Source organism: Rhinolophus sinicus, linkage group LG15, assembly GCF_036562045.2.
Source record: "Rhinolophus sinicus isolate RSC01 linkage group LG15, ASM3656204v1, whole genome shotgun sequence".
Lineage (NCBI taxonomy): Eukaryota > Metazoa > Chordata > Mammalia > Chiroptera > Rhinolophidae > Rhinolophus > Rhinolophus sinicus.
Genome location: NC_133764.1, coordinates 26,101,425 through 26,116,626, shown reverse-complemented (window position 1 = coordinate 26,116,626; position 15,202 = coordinate 26,101,425). Strand labels below are relative to the sequence as shown.

The 15,202-nt window shown below is 42.4% G+C and overlaps 1 protein-coding gene across 6 annotated transcripts in view; it reads right to left on the bottom strand.

Moving 5' to 3' along the window:
* The window catches only part of TEX14 (testis expressed 14, intercellular bridge forming factor), a 74,112-nt gene that overhangs the window by 492 nt on the left and 58,418 nt on the right, over window positions 1–15,202 (bottom strand). For all 6 annotated transcript variants that reach the window (XM_019736326.2, XM_074319663.1, XM_074319666.1 and 3 more), the window contains 10 exons: window positions 14,693–14,755; window positions 14,057–14,184; window positions 13,250–13,455; window positions 12,121–12,217; window positions 10,941–11,015; window positions 8,194–8,271; window positions 7,133–7,232; window positions 3,889–3,981; window positions 1,656–1,765; window positions 365–416 (listed from right to left, as the gene is read on the bottom strand). In XM_019736326.2, the coding sequence (XP_019591885.2) occupies window positions 365–416; window positions 1,656–1,765; window positions 3,889–3,981; window positions 7,133–7,232; window positions 8,194–8,271; window positions 10,941–11,015; window positions 12,121–12,217; window positions 13,250–13,455; window positions 14,057–14,184; window positions 14,693–14,755 (1,002 nt within the window). The remainder of the gene's footprint in view (window positions 1–364; window positions 417–1,655; window positions 1,766–3,888; window positions 3,982–7,132; window positions 7,233–8,193; window positions 8,272–10,940; window positions 11,016–12,120; window positions 12,218–13,249; window positions 13,456–14,056; window positions 14,185–14,692; window positions 14,756–15,202) is intronic.

Sequence of the window (15,202 nt, the reverse complement as noted above, 5' to 3'; positions counted from 1 at the left end):
AATTTTATTAAATTTATTAGGGTAACATTGGTTAACAACATGAATTTGATCTTTATAATCAAGGGAGATATAATCAACTAGTATATCACAGAAATGCAAAATGAATGCAAAGCAATTGATAGCAGCATCTTCTGTACTCCCTCCATCTAAAACTGTTCTTGTGCTAACTCTACTTAATCAAAGTTAGTATTAATTTTACCTTATGTTTTAATTAAGTATTAACGTTAACATTTTAAAAATTGAGCAACTCTGAATTCAAATCTTTGTCATTAATGTTTATTTAGATGCTGGTAAATGTTTAAAGTCTGCTCATGCTGTCTATAAATAGTGAACTTTGACCTACAAACATCTGATATCTCATTACCTGGATGGTTCCGACCAACCCAATCTCTTCCAAAAACCAGGCTTTAGTTCCTCTTGATGAAATATAGAAGAAAGAAAAAACAACCTGATTACTTTCTAGGTCAAAGGGTACCAATATTCAGAAGTCACATTAGAACTCTCTCTCTAGTCTAGGATAGACTGTTTTACCTACAATAGTTGTTTTCTTCTATAAAGATAGAACCTTTCTAAAAACAGTTAATGGGCTTCCCTTCCTAACACCTTCAGCCCATCATAGCTAGGGACGCTGTGATGCAAACTCATGCAGTCCCTGCATTATATTCTCAGGGAGTTGTATGCCAGCTAAATGCTCACACGCACTCTCGGCTCTGTCTCCACAGGGTCCTAAGGAAGCAGAATGCATCCCCAGGCGCTTTAATAAAGTGACTACTTAGAGAGGCATGTCAAAGATAAGGGAGCAAACAAGGGACAGGAAGGCATGCAGGGACTAGCAGCTCTCCTAAGTCTGAAAGGACCAGGTGATGGAGGTGTGGCAGGACAGGTACTGGAACCCAGGAGAGCTGGAACTGGGAAGAACGGGCTGCCTTGTAGAAGCTGTTCTCGAGGAGGCCCACCACTTCTACGCAGAGATGAAGTGCTGAAGTAGGCAGGCAGGAGAAGGAACACCCCAGGTGCTCTCCTACCCTCTGAGCTGCTGGGGCCACCAGGAAGCCCAGGAGATACCATTCACAAGGGTCAGCGCCCTGAGGCACAAGCAGGGCAGAGAAAGGGGGTGAATGAGAATGGACTGGAAAAGGGATGAAAGGGAGATCAGATGATCTGAAAGAGTTAATGTCCCTAACTTCCCTAGCCGAAGGAGGTTAAACAGAGGAGGGTATCATTTGTGAAGGGCACCTTAAAGGGCCATCAAATCATTTTGAAATTAAGGTCAATATATACCTTTCACATTACTTGTAGACTCCATTTAAATCCCACAATTTACGATTTGTTATCGGCTTTTGCCGCCTCTGTGTAAGCTAAATTTAGAACTCTTGATGAAACTAGACAATTAGAAGCAAAACATTTTCCCAGACAATATGCAAGATAAGGATGACGAGATTGGCCAGACTTGCTTTAGAAACAGAATTGGATGTTGTTACTGTTTTGTGATAAAGACATGATTGGCAATTAACAGAAAACCTGGGCTGAACTACAGGGAAAATGTGTAGGAGGATTATGTGTGTCATCTGGGAACCATTTCTAAATAACTTTGATGCTCATCAAAGCCCAAGGACTCCAGGCTACATTATAAACGATTATTCATTCATACATACCTTCTTCAGAAGTCCCTGAAAAGCTCTCCGATTTCCTTCTCTCTGATTTGATGCCTTCCTCCCCTTTTCCCTTCTTTTCACCAACTTCTTGATCCTTGATATTTGTCTCCCTTGAACGACAATAATTTTTCGTATTGAACCATATGCCAGGGGAATGGGACTGTGTTCCAAAGGAAACATAATAATAGCTATCACTAATGGAGTGTTCCCTAGGGGCCAGCCATTGGATCAAGTGCTATAATGTACATTAACTCACTCAATTCTCAGCATAATTATATAAGATAGTTACCACTAGCACCTCCATTAAGCGATGAGGGAACTAAGGCACAGAGAAGTTAAATTACATGCCTAGTAAGTCCTAGAGCTGGGATCCAACCAGTCTGTCTCTGACTCTGCTTTCACACCACTAGGCTATATTATCCCAAAGAGAAAAGGCATTTCGCTTATGCTGTAATGGGTAACCTTTTACAACCACCCCTTTATTACCGTATCTTCATTTCCTGAAACCCTCTTTGAAGTGAAACATCTAATTCAAGTCTCCAACAATTTAAGACCATGTTTGTCAAACTAGTAAGCAGAAACCATCTCCCCCACTCAGCTAGAAGCTCCTGTACCTCTGCACTCCAGCCCCCAGCACGGCACTCGGCTCACTGCTGGTGTCCAACAGGCGCTGGCTGACCAAACTGACACTGTGCAGGGAGATTTCCTGTTTTCATTCCGTGGATGTTCAAAACGAATGTGTAACATCCAGAGAGCAAACAGAGCCAGCTAGGGTGAAAGGACTTTTTCCTTCGAACCTCTCATCACTGACAGAACCATAGCCTCGTGAGCTGGAGGAGGCCTTCCGGTTATCTTCTGCCTCTGACCAAATGCCCCAGAACAGTCAGCCAGCCTGTGCTTGAGGGGAGGAGCTGTTGTTAAAGTAAGTGTGAAGGCAGCTGTTTTCTGTCCCAGAGAGCTATGGCTATCAGTAAGTTTGTGCTTTACTGAATAAAAATCCCTTACAATGCAGTTTCTAGTCACTAGCTCTGTCCTTTGGAACAGAAGAGAGTAAGCTGACTCTCTTCACTTTACAGTATTTCAGGTATTTGAGGGCAGCTATCAAATTCTCCACCCCATCTGCTCTTTTCAGGCTGAGACTCCCCAGCTCCTTCAGCTGTTCTCATATGACATGGTTTCCAGACCCTTGACTGCTTGATGGCCACCTTCTTCTGTTTGTGAATGTGCCTTTTAAAAATGGGACACCTGGAAAAGAGCCCCATACTGTCCAAGAAGTCCTCTCACCAGCGTGAGACATCACCTCGATCTGGTCAGTACATTTCTGTCTTTTCAACATTGATGCTGCATTGACCTTTTTAGCAATTGCATCAAACTGAGGCCTCACGGAGTCACTGGCCATGCCTCCTTCAACAAGAATTTCTTGAATTCTTACCATGTCTCAAAATGCATGCTAAATACTATGCATATGAAACTAAGACGTACTGGGGCGGCCGGATGGCTCAGTTGGTTAGAGCATGAGCTCTGAACAACACGGTTGCCGGTTCAATTCCCACATTGAAAGGGATGGTGGGCTGCGCCCCCTCCAACTAAAGATTGAGGATGGCGACTGGACTTGGAGCTGGGCTGTGCCCTCCACAACTAGATTGAAGGACAAGTACGTGGAACTAATGGGCCCTGGGTAAACACACTGTCCCCCAATATTCTCCAATTAAAAAATTAAAATAAAAAGACATACTTTTTGCCTTTAGTGAAAATTACAGTGAATCGGAGCTTCTGATAAAAAATTCTCCATTAGGTCCGATCTCTCACATTCTATCCTTTTGGATCCAAATGCTCACCTTCATCTTTTAGAGAAATCTAGCATTTCCACATGTCAAGACGATTTTGAATCCACAAGCTACCACCCATCACATTAGAATTCATTTTAGAACCGTGTTATCTAAAAATGTGATAAGCATGCCTTTGCTGATTTAATTCAAATGACTGATGAAAATGTTGAAGGTGACAGGGCCAAGATACAGCAATCTTGGAGGCCTCTCTCTATTCTGATATCAATCTGCTGACCAATCCCTTGAGCACTGTGGGTGGTTGGAGGAAGAGGGGCAGACCTGGTCAGGGCTGGCTTATCTACATTCATTTTCCAAGGAGTCAAGCTATTTTTTAAAAAACCAAAATCTAGTCCCCCTTCGTGAGAAAGAAGAAAATGATCTCCTGATGGAGAACAAGAAATAACCTTGCAGACCCCTTGGGAAGATCCTGTAGCTCTGTGCTGTCCTCAGGTGGCTGCAGCCATCTTTCCAGGTCCTCATCAAGAGTAGAGTGAGCTCTGTCCAAGGACAAGTGAAGAGAACTTAGACAAGTCATTTCCCTTCTCCCTTGACAAGGAGTCATAGCACTTTAGCGTGGGAGGGACCTTCAAACTTGTGCTTCTACTATATATAAAAGAAAACGAGAGCTTGGTTGAAAGTGTATCTAGAGTTGTAGAGGTCACCTAGATCTGATTTAAGTGTGCACAAAACCCTCCTTTAATCCCTTGACAAAAAGCCTCGGCACCCATGAGATCACTTCCAAAATCCAATGCTAGACTCTGTCTCAATTCTTAGTCATTAAGTCAATTTCCACCTGAAGTGAAAATTGTACACACATTCCTACAAGTTTTTTGGATTAAGAACTGCCTCTGAGGCTAAAGGATGCAGAGAGTATTTTCAGAAGGCCTGAAAAGTCCCACCCATCTGAAAAATATCTTCCACTCTGGCTTGGTGCCGGGGACTGAGATGATGGAGCATCTGTGGGCATCTGTCCGTGTCCAGCACAGCCAGCCCTTTTGGAAAAGGAAGAGACAACAATGACATAGCTAACTTCTGATCATGTGCAAAGCACTTTATATGATTAAATGCAACTTGGTCTTCTTTAGCTACTCTTCTTTAGCCTTGAATGGCATGTTTACTGAAGGTGTTTTGGGGAGATGGAAGGACTGGAGTTAGATCATACATTATGGCCAGGAGATTCGTAAAACTTAAAAGATATATATTTAGGGGCAGCCGGTTAGCTCAATTGGTTAGAGTGCTGTGCTCTTGACAACAAGGTTGCCAGTTCAATCCCCACATGGGCCACTATGAGCTGCACCCTCCACAACTAGATTGAAACAAATACTTGACTTGGAGCTGATGGGTCCTGGAAAAACACACTTAAATAAACAAAAGTTTACATATATATATACACACACACACACATATACACACATATATACACATATACATACATATATATATATATATATATATGTAACTATCTTCCTTTTTCCTCCTTTGCCTCTTTTTCTTCTGTCTCCCCTAAAACCCTCTCCCTCCCTACTTCCTCACAGGTCCCAGAGTTTTAGGGTCCTCCTTTACTTTCCAGACCTTCTCTTCTAGGTCTCTCCTCTTTTCCTTAAAGATAATAATTTAGCCTTTGAAGAGTGTGACAGAAACAGGATTCACTACCCAAAAGTTATTCATAACACTCTTCTCCCTTGCTTTCCTCTTCTATAGCAGTTGAAAAGCTTAAAAGCTCAATTTCCAGTCTCCTTTGCAATTGAGGGTGGTCATGCATCACATCTGGCCATGAGATATAAGTGGGCATCTGCTGGGAAGAGCTTCTGGGAAAGTTTTTGCTTTCCAGATGAAAAGGGGCGGAGTCAGCCAGAATATTCCTTTGCCCCACCCTCTTATCTCTGCCTGGTGTCATCTTGCTACCAGGAGGTGACAACCCTGAAAATAAAGGACAGAGGCTATGCTGCTGCTATGGGTGGCAGACTAGGAAAATCAAAAGCGCCTATGTCCCTGGTGGCATCTTTGAGCTGCTACACCAGCCATGCCCTGCCAACCTGTGGGCCTCTTGTTGTGTGAGACAAACTCATTTAAGCACGACGGTGGGGTTTTCTATCAATGCAGCTAAAAGAATTCTGCAGGGCTACCCTAAGGATCCACAAGACCAGGATTCGGATGAAGCGAGTGGTGCAAGGGCAGCTTCAGATCCTGTCTTTCTTTAAAATTCAGATATTTTGTTCATCGTGGATTTTTTTTTGCATTATTTTGATTTTTTAAAACATTATCTATTAAAATAGCACTTGTCTTGTTTTTTGGTGCCTCCGTCAATTTTGTGCCCAAGGAGTGTGTCTCACTCGCCTCACCCCAGTCCTGGCCCTGAACGACAGGACAAGGCAAGAGAAGTCAGGAGGCAAATGAGGTCAGATGATGAAGTGGTTTACTTTACACCACAGGTCAAAGGAGAGCTCTGAATCAGGAAGAGAATCGGGTTTCTTGAGGCAACCTTGTGTTTTTAGACCAAATCGTCTGGATGACTGCCCCCATTTTCTCTTATTTGGCTAGGAAGATCTAAAAATGATCTTCTAAGGCCTTTAACTAAAATGTTTTGAAAGAAGCCAAAACCTGTGTTTGTCTCACAAAATAAAGTAAAAACAAACAAGAAAACAACTTGACAAGAAAAAAGACAAACAACCCTATAAAAAATTGGGCAAAGGAGTTGAACAAATATTGCTCCAAAGAAATATTGCTCCAAAGGAAAAGACAGTCCACATCACAAATCATTAGGGAAATGCAAATCAAAACAATGAGATGTCACCTTATACTCGTTAGGATGGCAACTATCAAAAAAACAGAAAATAACAAGTATTAGCAAGGATGTGGAGAAAAACTGGAATGTGTATGTTGGTAGTGGGAATGTAAAATGGTGCAGCTGCTATGGAAAACAGTAGGGTACTTCCTCAAAAAATTAAAAATAGATTTACCATATGATCCAGCAATTCCACTTCAGGGTATATAACCAAAAGAACTGAAAGTAGGATGTCTTGAAGAGATATTTGTATACCTATGTTCATAGCAGCATTATTCACAACAGCCAAAAGGTGGAAGCCAACCCAGTGTCTACCAACAGATTAATGGATAAACAAAATGTGATACACACACATATACACATACAATGGAATTAACCCTTAAAAAGGAAATTCTGACATGTGACATGCACAGACCTTGAGAACATTGTGCTAAGTGAAATAAGCCCGTTACAAAAAGATAAAGGCTGTATGATTTCACTTATATGAGATATCAAGAATAGTCAAATTCATAGAAACAGAAAGTAGAATGGTGGTTGCTACCAACTGAGGGGAGGAGAATATGGGGAGTTATTTAATGGGTATAGAGTTTCAATTTTGCAAGATGAGCAAGTTCTGGAGATCTGGTTGCAAAATTATGTGAATATAATTAACACTAGTGCACAGCACAATTAACAATTTATGTTATGTGTATTTTACCACAATTAAAAATTTCTTAAAAACCTTTTAGGAATAGGGGCAATTAGAATAGTATGAAAAAAGACCACGTTTTTCCTTCTTCGTATTTGTCAACATCAGAAGAAAAACTAATGCATACTAATATAGTATTTTAGATCCCTTTCAAAAGTCCAGCTTTTTCTGTTACCTTTCTGTGTCTTCTTCTAAATCCTGAGTTTCTTTGGTCCAAAGCATACTGCTATCTTCTTTTTTACTGTTGGTTTCTTGTTCTTCTAAATGACCTTGATCTAAAAACAGAAGAAAGATTTCACTTTATTAGAACAACAAAAATAATGATAATTAAGAAAGACTGCCTTAGGGTAAGGGGGATCAAATATATGGTGATGGAAGGAGAACTGACTCTGGGTGGTGAACACACAATGGGATTTATAGATGATGTAATACAGAATCGTACACCTGAAATCTATGTAATTTTACTAACAATTGTCACCCCAATAAATTTAAAAAATAAATTAATTAATTTTAAAAAAAATAGAAAGACTGCCTTAAAATGGAATGCAAAAAATTAGGGCTAATCAGTGGGCCCTGAAGTCTGCAATGCACTAGTTCTCCTCTTCCCATGAGAGCAGGGGGCCAGGTGGCAGTCTGCAGGGGTCCTGTATTCACAGCAGCTGCTTCTGGGGTCTTGTGAGCTCTTTAGTGCCAGGTGAAGCTACAGGAAACCTTGCCTGTGCCAAGGCTCAAGAGAGACAGAGGAAACAGAGGGAAAAAAGAATACATAAAAGAGGAGGCAAGAGACACTGAAAACAGATTGCACAGACTTACTTTGGGGGACCACCCTGTTCTCACTTGTTAGGTGTTTCTAGGTTGGAAACCCAGGGAAAAAATTTGGGTGGGGAAGGGTAGCACCCTTTAATGTATGCCAGGCATTTTACATATGTTGTCTCATTCCATCCTGCCAGCAGTCCTACGAAGGGGAGGGGGCTGACATTTGTTAAGTATCTTACAATGTACCAGGCACTGTGCATGGAGCTATTCATCATGAGGTAGGAATTATCATCCCCATTACAGATGAGGATAACTGAAGCTCAGAGACATTAAACAGTTCGCCATACAAAAGTGGTAGAGTCAGAATCAAGGTGGGATTATGCCTGACCTCAAGGTCCACACTCCCTAATGTATCACCGTGCTGCCAAGGCCAGTGTCACCACAAGAACCTGATGAGAAAGATCTGGGTTGCCGGCTTACCATTTGCAGTGATGCTCAGAGGACTTGCTGTGTTTTCATCCAACACTGTGGATGAAGCCTGCTGCCGCTTCAGCTCCTCTGTCCAATACAAAAGCAGAAGACAACATATTTCTTCCTTTGCATGTCACATCATTCTCTAGGACAGTGGTTCTCAAATGGTGGTCCTCAGACCAGCAGCCTCAGTATCATCTGAGAATTTGGTAGATATGCAAATTCTCGGGCCTCATCCCAGACCCACCAGAATCAAAAACTCTGGGGGTGGGGCTCAGCAATCTGTATTTTAACCAGCTCTCCAGATGACTCTAATGACTAATAAAGTTTAAGGACATTCTTTAGGACATTAGGACAAATGCTTTAGGACATTCAATCCCATACAACATTAAAAAGAAAAATAAAAATAATAAGTGCAGAGTCCTTATATGGCAAGTACTGTCTCTGATTTATATGCATTAATTCAAGATTAATGTTCATAATTAATCCTCACAACAACCCTATGAGATTGATCATATTATTGTTGTCCCAGTTTAACAGATGTGGAAAGGAAATTAAAGAGACAGGCTAAGGAGGAATTTACCTAAACCACACAGATAGTAAGAGGTAGAAACGGGATTTGAATCCAGGCGGTCTAGTTCTAAGGTTTATGCTCTTAATCTCTATTTTATAATCTCTCACAGTTTGTAACAGCATCAGAGCAACGCCCAAATTTCCCCATCTCTCTTGGCCTATATTTCACATTTTTTACTAAGTTTATGGGAAAGACAGAAGGCAAAGAATATCTGTAATTTCCAGCCCCTACAGAAATGCTCACTAGACCAAGACAAACATGTGCTAAGCTCAGCACACTGGGCCTCCTACTGCTCCCAGAGCGAGCAGACAGCTGGGAGGCAGCAGACAGGCGCCCCAGGCTTGCCTGCGGGCACGGCCTGTAGTGTGCAGGCACAGGGCAGGAAGCAGGCCCCACCGGGCAACTTCTGCGCATCGAGGGAGGGGCCCCATAAGATCATTTCATAGAAGCTGAAATTAAAAACCCATTTTTATTCTTGTTAAAAGTAGTCTGAAAGGATCCCCTATATTCTAGGGTTCTGAAGGACCCTTCCCTTTAGGTCCTTGTCAGAAGCCGAGGGCTTTGGACGTGGGCCTTCCAAAGCGCAGGCGTCAGCTCCAGGTCACTCCCCAGAGCTCTCTTGAGTGAAAACAACAACATAGTGATGATATACAATAATTGGCTAAGAGTACCCATTATTAGGAGAAACTACTCGAATGCCCTCTGCCCTTTGTCTTTCTGGAAAATGACCAACCCATCTCAAAGTACAGACATCCCCTAGAAACCTGGCCCAGATAATTCCCACAAGTTCAATGAGGGAGGGTTCTGTAGAGTACGCTGAGATACAGCACGTGCCATGAGGTTGGAGCCCGGCAAGAAGCTTGGTGACAGCTGCTGAAAGGGGGCAGGGGTCCACATGGTGACCGAAGACGAAAGACAGCGATCCAGAGGAAAAACATCACCAAGATCAGACGGCAAAGGAGCCTACGAGTACTGCCTTCAGCCATGACCAAGGAACAGATGACACTGAGAGTCTACCTGAGCAGGCCATGTGCGGGTGACCTCTGCTCTCACAAGCAGCAGCTTTATTGTTGTATTCAGAAGAGCAACTGGAGAGGAAGACTTGGCAAGGATGCCGTAGGGAGTTCCCGAGGAAGAAAGTCAGGGTGGGCGTGGGGGTGGGGGCCTTGAGAGCCTGACCCCACAACCCTGTCACCTGCACATCCCTGTGGCATTAGGGAAAGGGTGTGGGGAGGCAAGAAAGGCCTATGACTACAGAAGAAGAAACTAAGGAATGTTCTGGCAACTCTAACTGGCTCCACCTATGGTCACCAGGCCAGTGGTCAGAGGCTGGGGGCTATGATAGCCTAAGACAGTAGCTTTCGGTTGAGTCACACAAGGTATGTCCTCATTTAACTCCTTCTTCCTGATGAGACACAACACCTCAGAGACCCTAAAAACCAAGAGATGCCCTTCAGGAAATTCTCTAGAGGCCCCATACCAAGAATTGGACCCAGAGTTCTGATAAGATCCTTCCTCTGAGAGTGAGGGGCTAGTCAGCCAGGCCGTCAAGAGAACAATCAGGTCATTCCTGGGGAAGCGAACCACTGCCCCAAATGTGTCTGTGACCATGCACCATTTACTTTCAACATCAGCTCAGCTGTGCAACTAAAATTGAGCTAGGATTGCTCAGTCTCTGCCTGAAATGGAAAATTCTGGTCACATCAGGTCTCGTGCCACTGACTTCTCTGCCCTCGGGAAAGTGATTCATCCATGATGCCAATACCTTCAACACCTCCCGCTAATGGCAAAACGGAAAGTACAGGGTGTCTTGGCCTCAGTATCCAGACGTCAGGCCTCCAAGGTATGGCTGGTTTGGTTTGAAAAGGAAGTAAGAATTCCTTTAATAAAACAAGTTCATCATAATAAACCACTTGAATGTTGTTATTTCCTCTTAGAATCATTACCATAGACTCTTTAAATAACAAAGGGACGACACAGGGCAATTATCTTGGCCAGATTTCAGTAGTAATCTGAGGTCCACTTTATTGGAAAATCGCTGCTTCCTGAACTCTCTACATTCAATTAGACCTTCGCAGGGCCTTCTGTGCTAGTGCTCACACCTGAAACAAAGAACTACATTGTGGCCAGTGACCAGAACTAACAGGGCCCCCGAGTACATTCTGTATTGAACATCCCTTACCGATTTCGTCCAGGAGCTCCTGAGATGGTGGTGGTAGCTCGTCAGTGTGATGCTGTGAGATGGCTTCTACTAGTTCTAAAATGATAAAGAGGAAAATGACTTAATACCTTCCTGGACCTGAGCTAGTTTTCTGGGCTCCCACATGGATTTGACTTAGGATTTCTCAATGATGAAACAAACTAAAGCCTCTTACAATAACAGTCCTGGTTGAGACCTCCTAAAATGGCTTTACCCCCCCTGCCCCCTGCTTTTAGTCCAAATCCTTTCCTACATTACCCCTACCCCAGTACTGCTTCATCTATGCCCCTCCCTCCCCAAGGATATTTGGAGTAGGTGAGGTTCAAATTCTTACTGCGAGGCTGGGGGCCCAGTCTGGAACAGGGCTGCTGGCAGGGTACAGAGCCTTTGGACCAGTCAAAATGAAGAAAATGGGAAGTAGAGGCCTTTCTCTATAGATTATCAGCCAGGGTACATAGGAGCAAGCACACTTGGGGCCTTCCCCTAAGTGTCCAATGATAACATTAACCAGAACCCCTCAGCATAATTCACAAAATCCTTTTCCCCCTGAGGGAAATTCTAAGAGTTGTACCAAAGATGCAAGACATTAAAATTAATGTGGCAAAGGCAATATGCCTCGAGAGCTGTTAGCATGCTCACACCCTTTGATTTGGAACTGTTGTCTAAGAATCTATCCTAAGGGAAGGAGCAGAGGTGCAGATCAAGTATCAACTTTCAACACAGGGGCCTCATTAAGCAACATATGTAGAATGGACTATTTTGCAGCCGTTATATATATATATATATTTACAAATAATTTTTACTGTCAAGGGAAATCCTCAAAATGCATCGTCAAAGAAAAAAAGCAGGCCAGGGCTGATATACAATGTGACCTCAACTATCCTAAAAAAACAGATATTTTTGTATATTTCTAAAAATATAAAAAATGTACGTACCAAAATAGTACAAGAGGTTAAAAAATGGTGGTAGAATTAAATGGTGGTTTTCTTTTCTAAGCTCTTCTTTATTCTCTAAGTTTTCTATAATGAGTATGTTTTAGTTTTATAATCAGGAGAAAATAGTATTTTCGTTTGAATCTCATGTAGCATCAAAGATGAGACGAAGGCCCCCTTAAAGTGGCTCACTGTTATGAACTTGTATTTTGATAGTAAACACAGGGTACCTTTCGGCAGACTCCTTTTCTGGGTGGCACGGGATGATGTGTCAGGTGCCTTAGCACTGCTGGAGGAACCAGCCCCAGTAAATGAAGACAATCTTTTCTGTAAGTAAGACATAAATATGGTAACTGACACATGTATTGAGCGAAAAAGGCCTGTACAGCTTAATCATTTCCAAGATTAAGCATGTGTATCATCGATGGAAGAAGCCACTTTGTTGACTGAGTCAAACTCATTCAAATGTCACCTCCTCAGGGAAGCCTTCTCACCAGTCTTTGCCTCTGCAACACTCAGCACTGACCTCTGCGTTGCAGCCTTTCTCACTAGGTGGTAAGCTCCTCCTGGTCAGGGATTACTTGTATGTCTTTCTTGTTCTCATCTGGATGCCTAGAAAAGGGCCTGGCATGGTGCCCGGCACTCAGAACCTGCCTGATTAACGGGTTTGTTGAAAGAAAGCATTAAATTCTTTATTGCCCTACTTCAGAGAGAGACCTTTTGTGAGTCAAATACCCAAAGATGACAGTTGGTTTTTCACCGAGGGCCAAAGCCAGTAATCAATCTGCCACAGAATAATCACTCAGCAGGTTCTTAATGAACAGTGCCAAGTAAGGAACTTGTAGTTTTCTTGAAGAGACTATACATGTGGAATATAAGGAAGAGAGAGAAGAGGAAAAAGAACAATGGGGGGGGGGGAGGACAGGAGAAAGTAGTATACAATTAAGTATTTTTACAGCAGACTGTGAGTTCAGGAGTTCAGAGGTGAATATTGATAAAAACTCAGGGAACTAACCAGATGAGGCTTCAAGGAGGAAGTAGAACTCTAGCCTCCTTGGGTAGGTAGGGTATGGTTAGAGAGAAACAACAATGCAGGTGAAGGTAGTAGCATCACAAGCTAAAGCAGAGGTTGGCTCTTTAGGGAAGGTGCCAAACCTTATCTCCAGATGGAAAAAAGGCACAAAAATCCAAAATCTATCCTACAATGCAGACTCAGAGAGGAGTTCCAGGGAAGACTGAAAAGGATCCCGCCTATTTCTTGTTTCTTTGTAAAGTGGATTTGCAGAAATCATGGCACTTTGGATTACTGAGGCTTTGTGCTGACTCCACGAGAGTGTAAGTTAGAACTGGTGTACTTACAAGATCAGTCTGTCTTGAATGGAGAGTTTCAGAGGAAGTAAGAAGGGAATCTAGGCTCTTTGCTTTCTCTCGGACAGTTGTAAATTTATCAGACAAAGTTTGAATAGATTCTTGACTGTTCCAGCACGAGGTAGACCTTGTTTTAACTTGAAATGTGGTACTTTCAAGGCAGTCTTTATAGCAACTGGCAGTTGAAGAAATCGACCCTGTTGTAGAAGAGGGCAGTTAGTGTATGAATCCTTTATAGTATTTAAAAACAAAAACACCCATACAACTCTATACCTACACCAGGGATTCTCCAAATTATTAATAACTCAAATAATCACTGATCTGAGACACAGCTCCTCAAGGTGTAAAAAAAATGACAGTCTCTAAACTTGGCTATCAAAATAAAGGGAGACTGTTTGAACCACAAATATACTGGAAATAAGGACACTAGAGAGAGGATACTGATGCTGGCTGTATGCAGTTGCAGAACTCAGAACTATGTATGTTTAAGCACAGGGTACAGGTTTGAAGTTACAAACTCTAGAGAATGCAATGTATTTGCACTAAATTCAATACTGCTTAGGGTACTGAGTACACTTTGCACTGTCTCTATCACTAAAGTAAAAAACCTCCTTATAGCTGCTTAATAACCACCCCCACCACCCCCACCTGGCCTCCCCTGGGGTTATCTCCTTCAGCTTCGGCCCTAAAGGAACACCTCTGTGCTGTGAGAAAACACCACCGAGAAAACTTCCCAGAGCCAATGGGGCTGGGGCTGTTAGCCCTTCTCCCTAAACGCTTCTCCTCCCTATGATTCACCTGGGCTGAGGGGAGTGCTGACACTAGTAGGTCCGTGGTTTATTTTGGGTGTTTTGCATGAGACTTCCTTAAAAGAACCACCTTGTTCATAGGAGATACTAGACAAGTCTTGAATGTCTGTCAATGATCTGAAGAATCAAAAGCACACAGTAACTGGGAGATGTTCAGAAAAATCAAACAATTTATTTCTGATAGGTACTTTTAAGGATGCTCTTGACCAAAATCTTTATTTGGCAGTAGGCCAGAATTAGAGACTGTCTTAGAGTAGCTTGTAGATCTTAAAGAGAATATTAGAGAATATCTTACAAAGAGATACTAACTTTAAATATATCTCAGCAGCTGAAAATAAACTATGTCCACAGATGAAAGTATATTTGTATGGAAAGCAGATTTAATCTACCTCAAGTATAACTAACATATTGTCATCATTATTTTTTTTATTGTCACTGTATTTCCTTGATTGTAAGATGGTATTAATTTAGAACACATCTTTTTGGTGAAAGAAGAACAGGCGCACATTAAATGTATACGTAAAAATGGGAAGAATGTAGATTCTTACAAACAAACAAGGAAATACTATGCCCCTAAAACCCAAACTTTGCACAGTATCCTTAGGCAACCCTTCGGTAGCCATACATGTCTTTCCCTTTCAGTTCCTTTGATGATTCCTTTAAGGCCTCCTCTTGTTCACCTTCAGTACTGTAAGAGAGAAAGTGAGAGAATTAGAATCCCCCGTCAGCAGAGTGCACTGTTTGTCGTACAAGGGACCAGCTTATCAGCCTAGGCTGAGAAGCAGCAAGAAGGGCACAGAGCTCCAGAGACTAAGTAAATATACTCTAAGGGTCAGACCATGTGAAAGTCGCTGATGATGCTACATGACAGTGAGCAAGTTCCTGAGGAAATCAATGGAGCACAAGAACTTTCCTGGGGATGGGGTTGGAGCAAGGGGCACAGCTATGGGGCCCGACCAGCTGTGAGACAGCTTCCTGATACAGAGATCAGGAGAGGCCAAGAGAGGCTTGTGCCAAAAAACAAAAACAAAAACAAAAAACAGAAAAGAATACGGAGACCAACTTGACCCATTTCTACTTTAACCCATATTTAGGATTCAATTTCAATTCTTATAGAACACAAACTACAAACCAT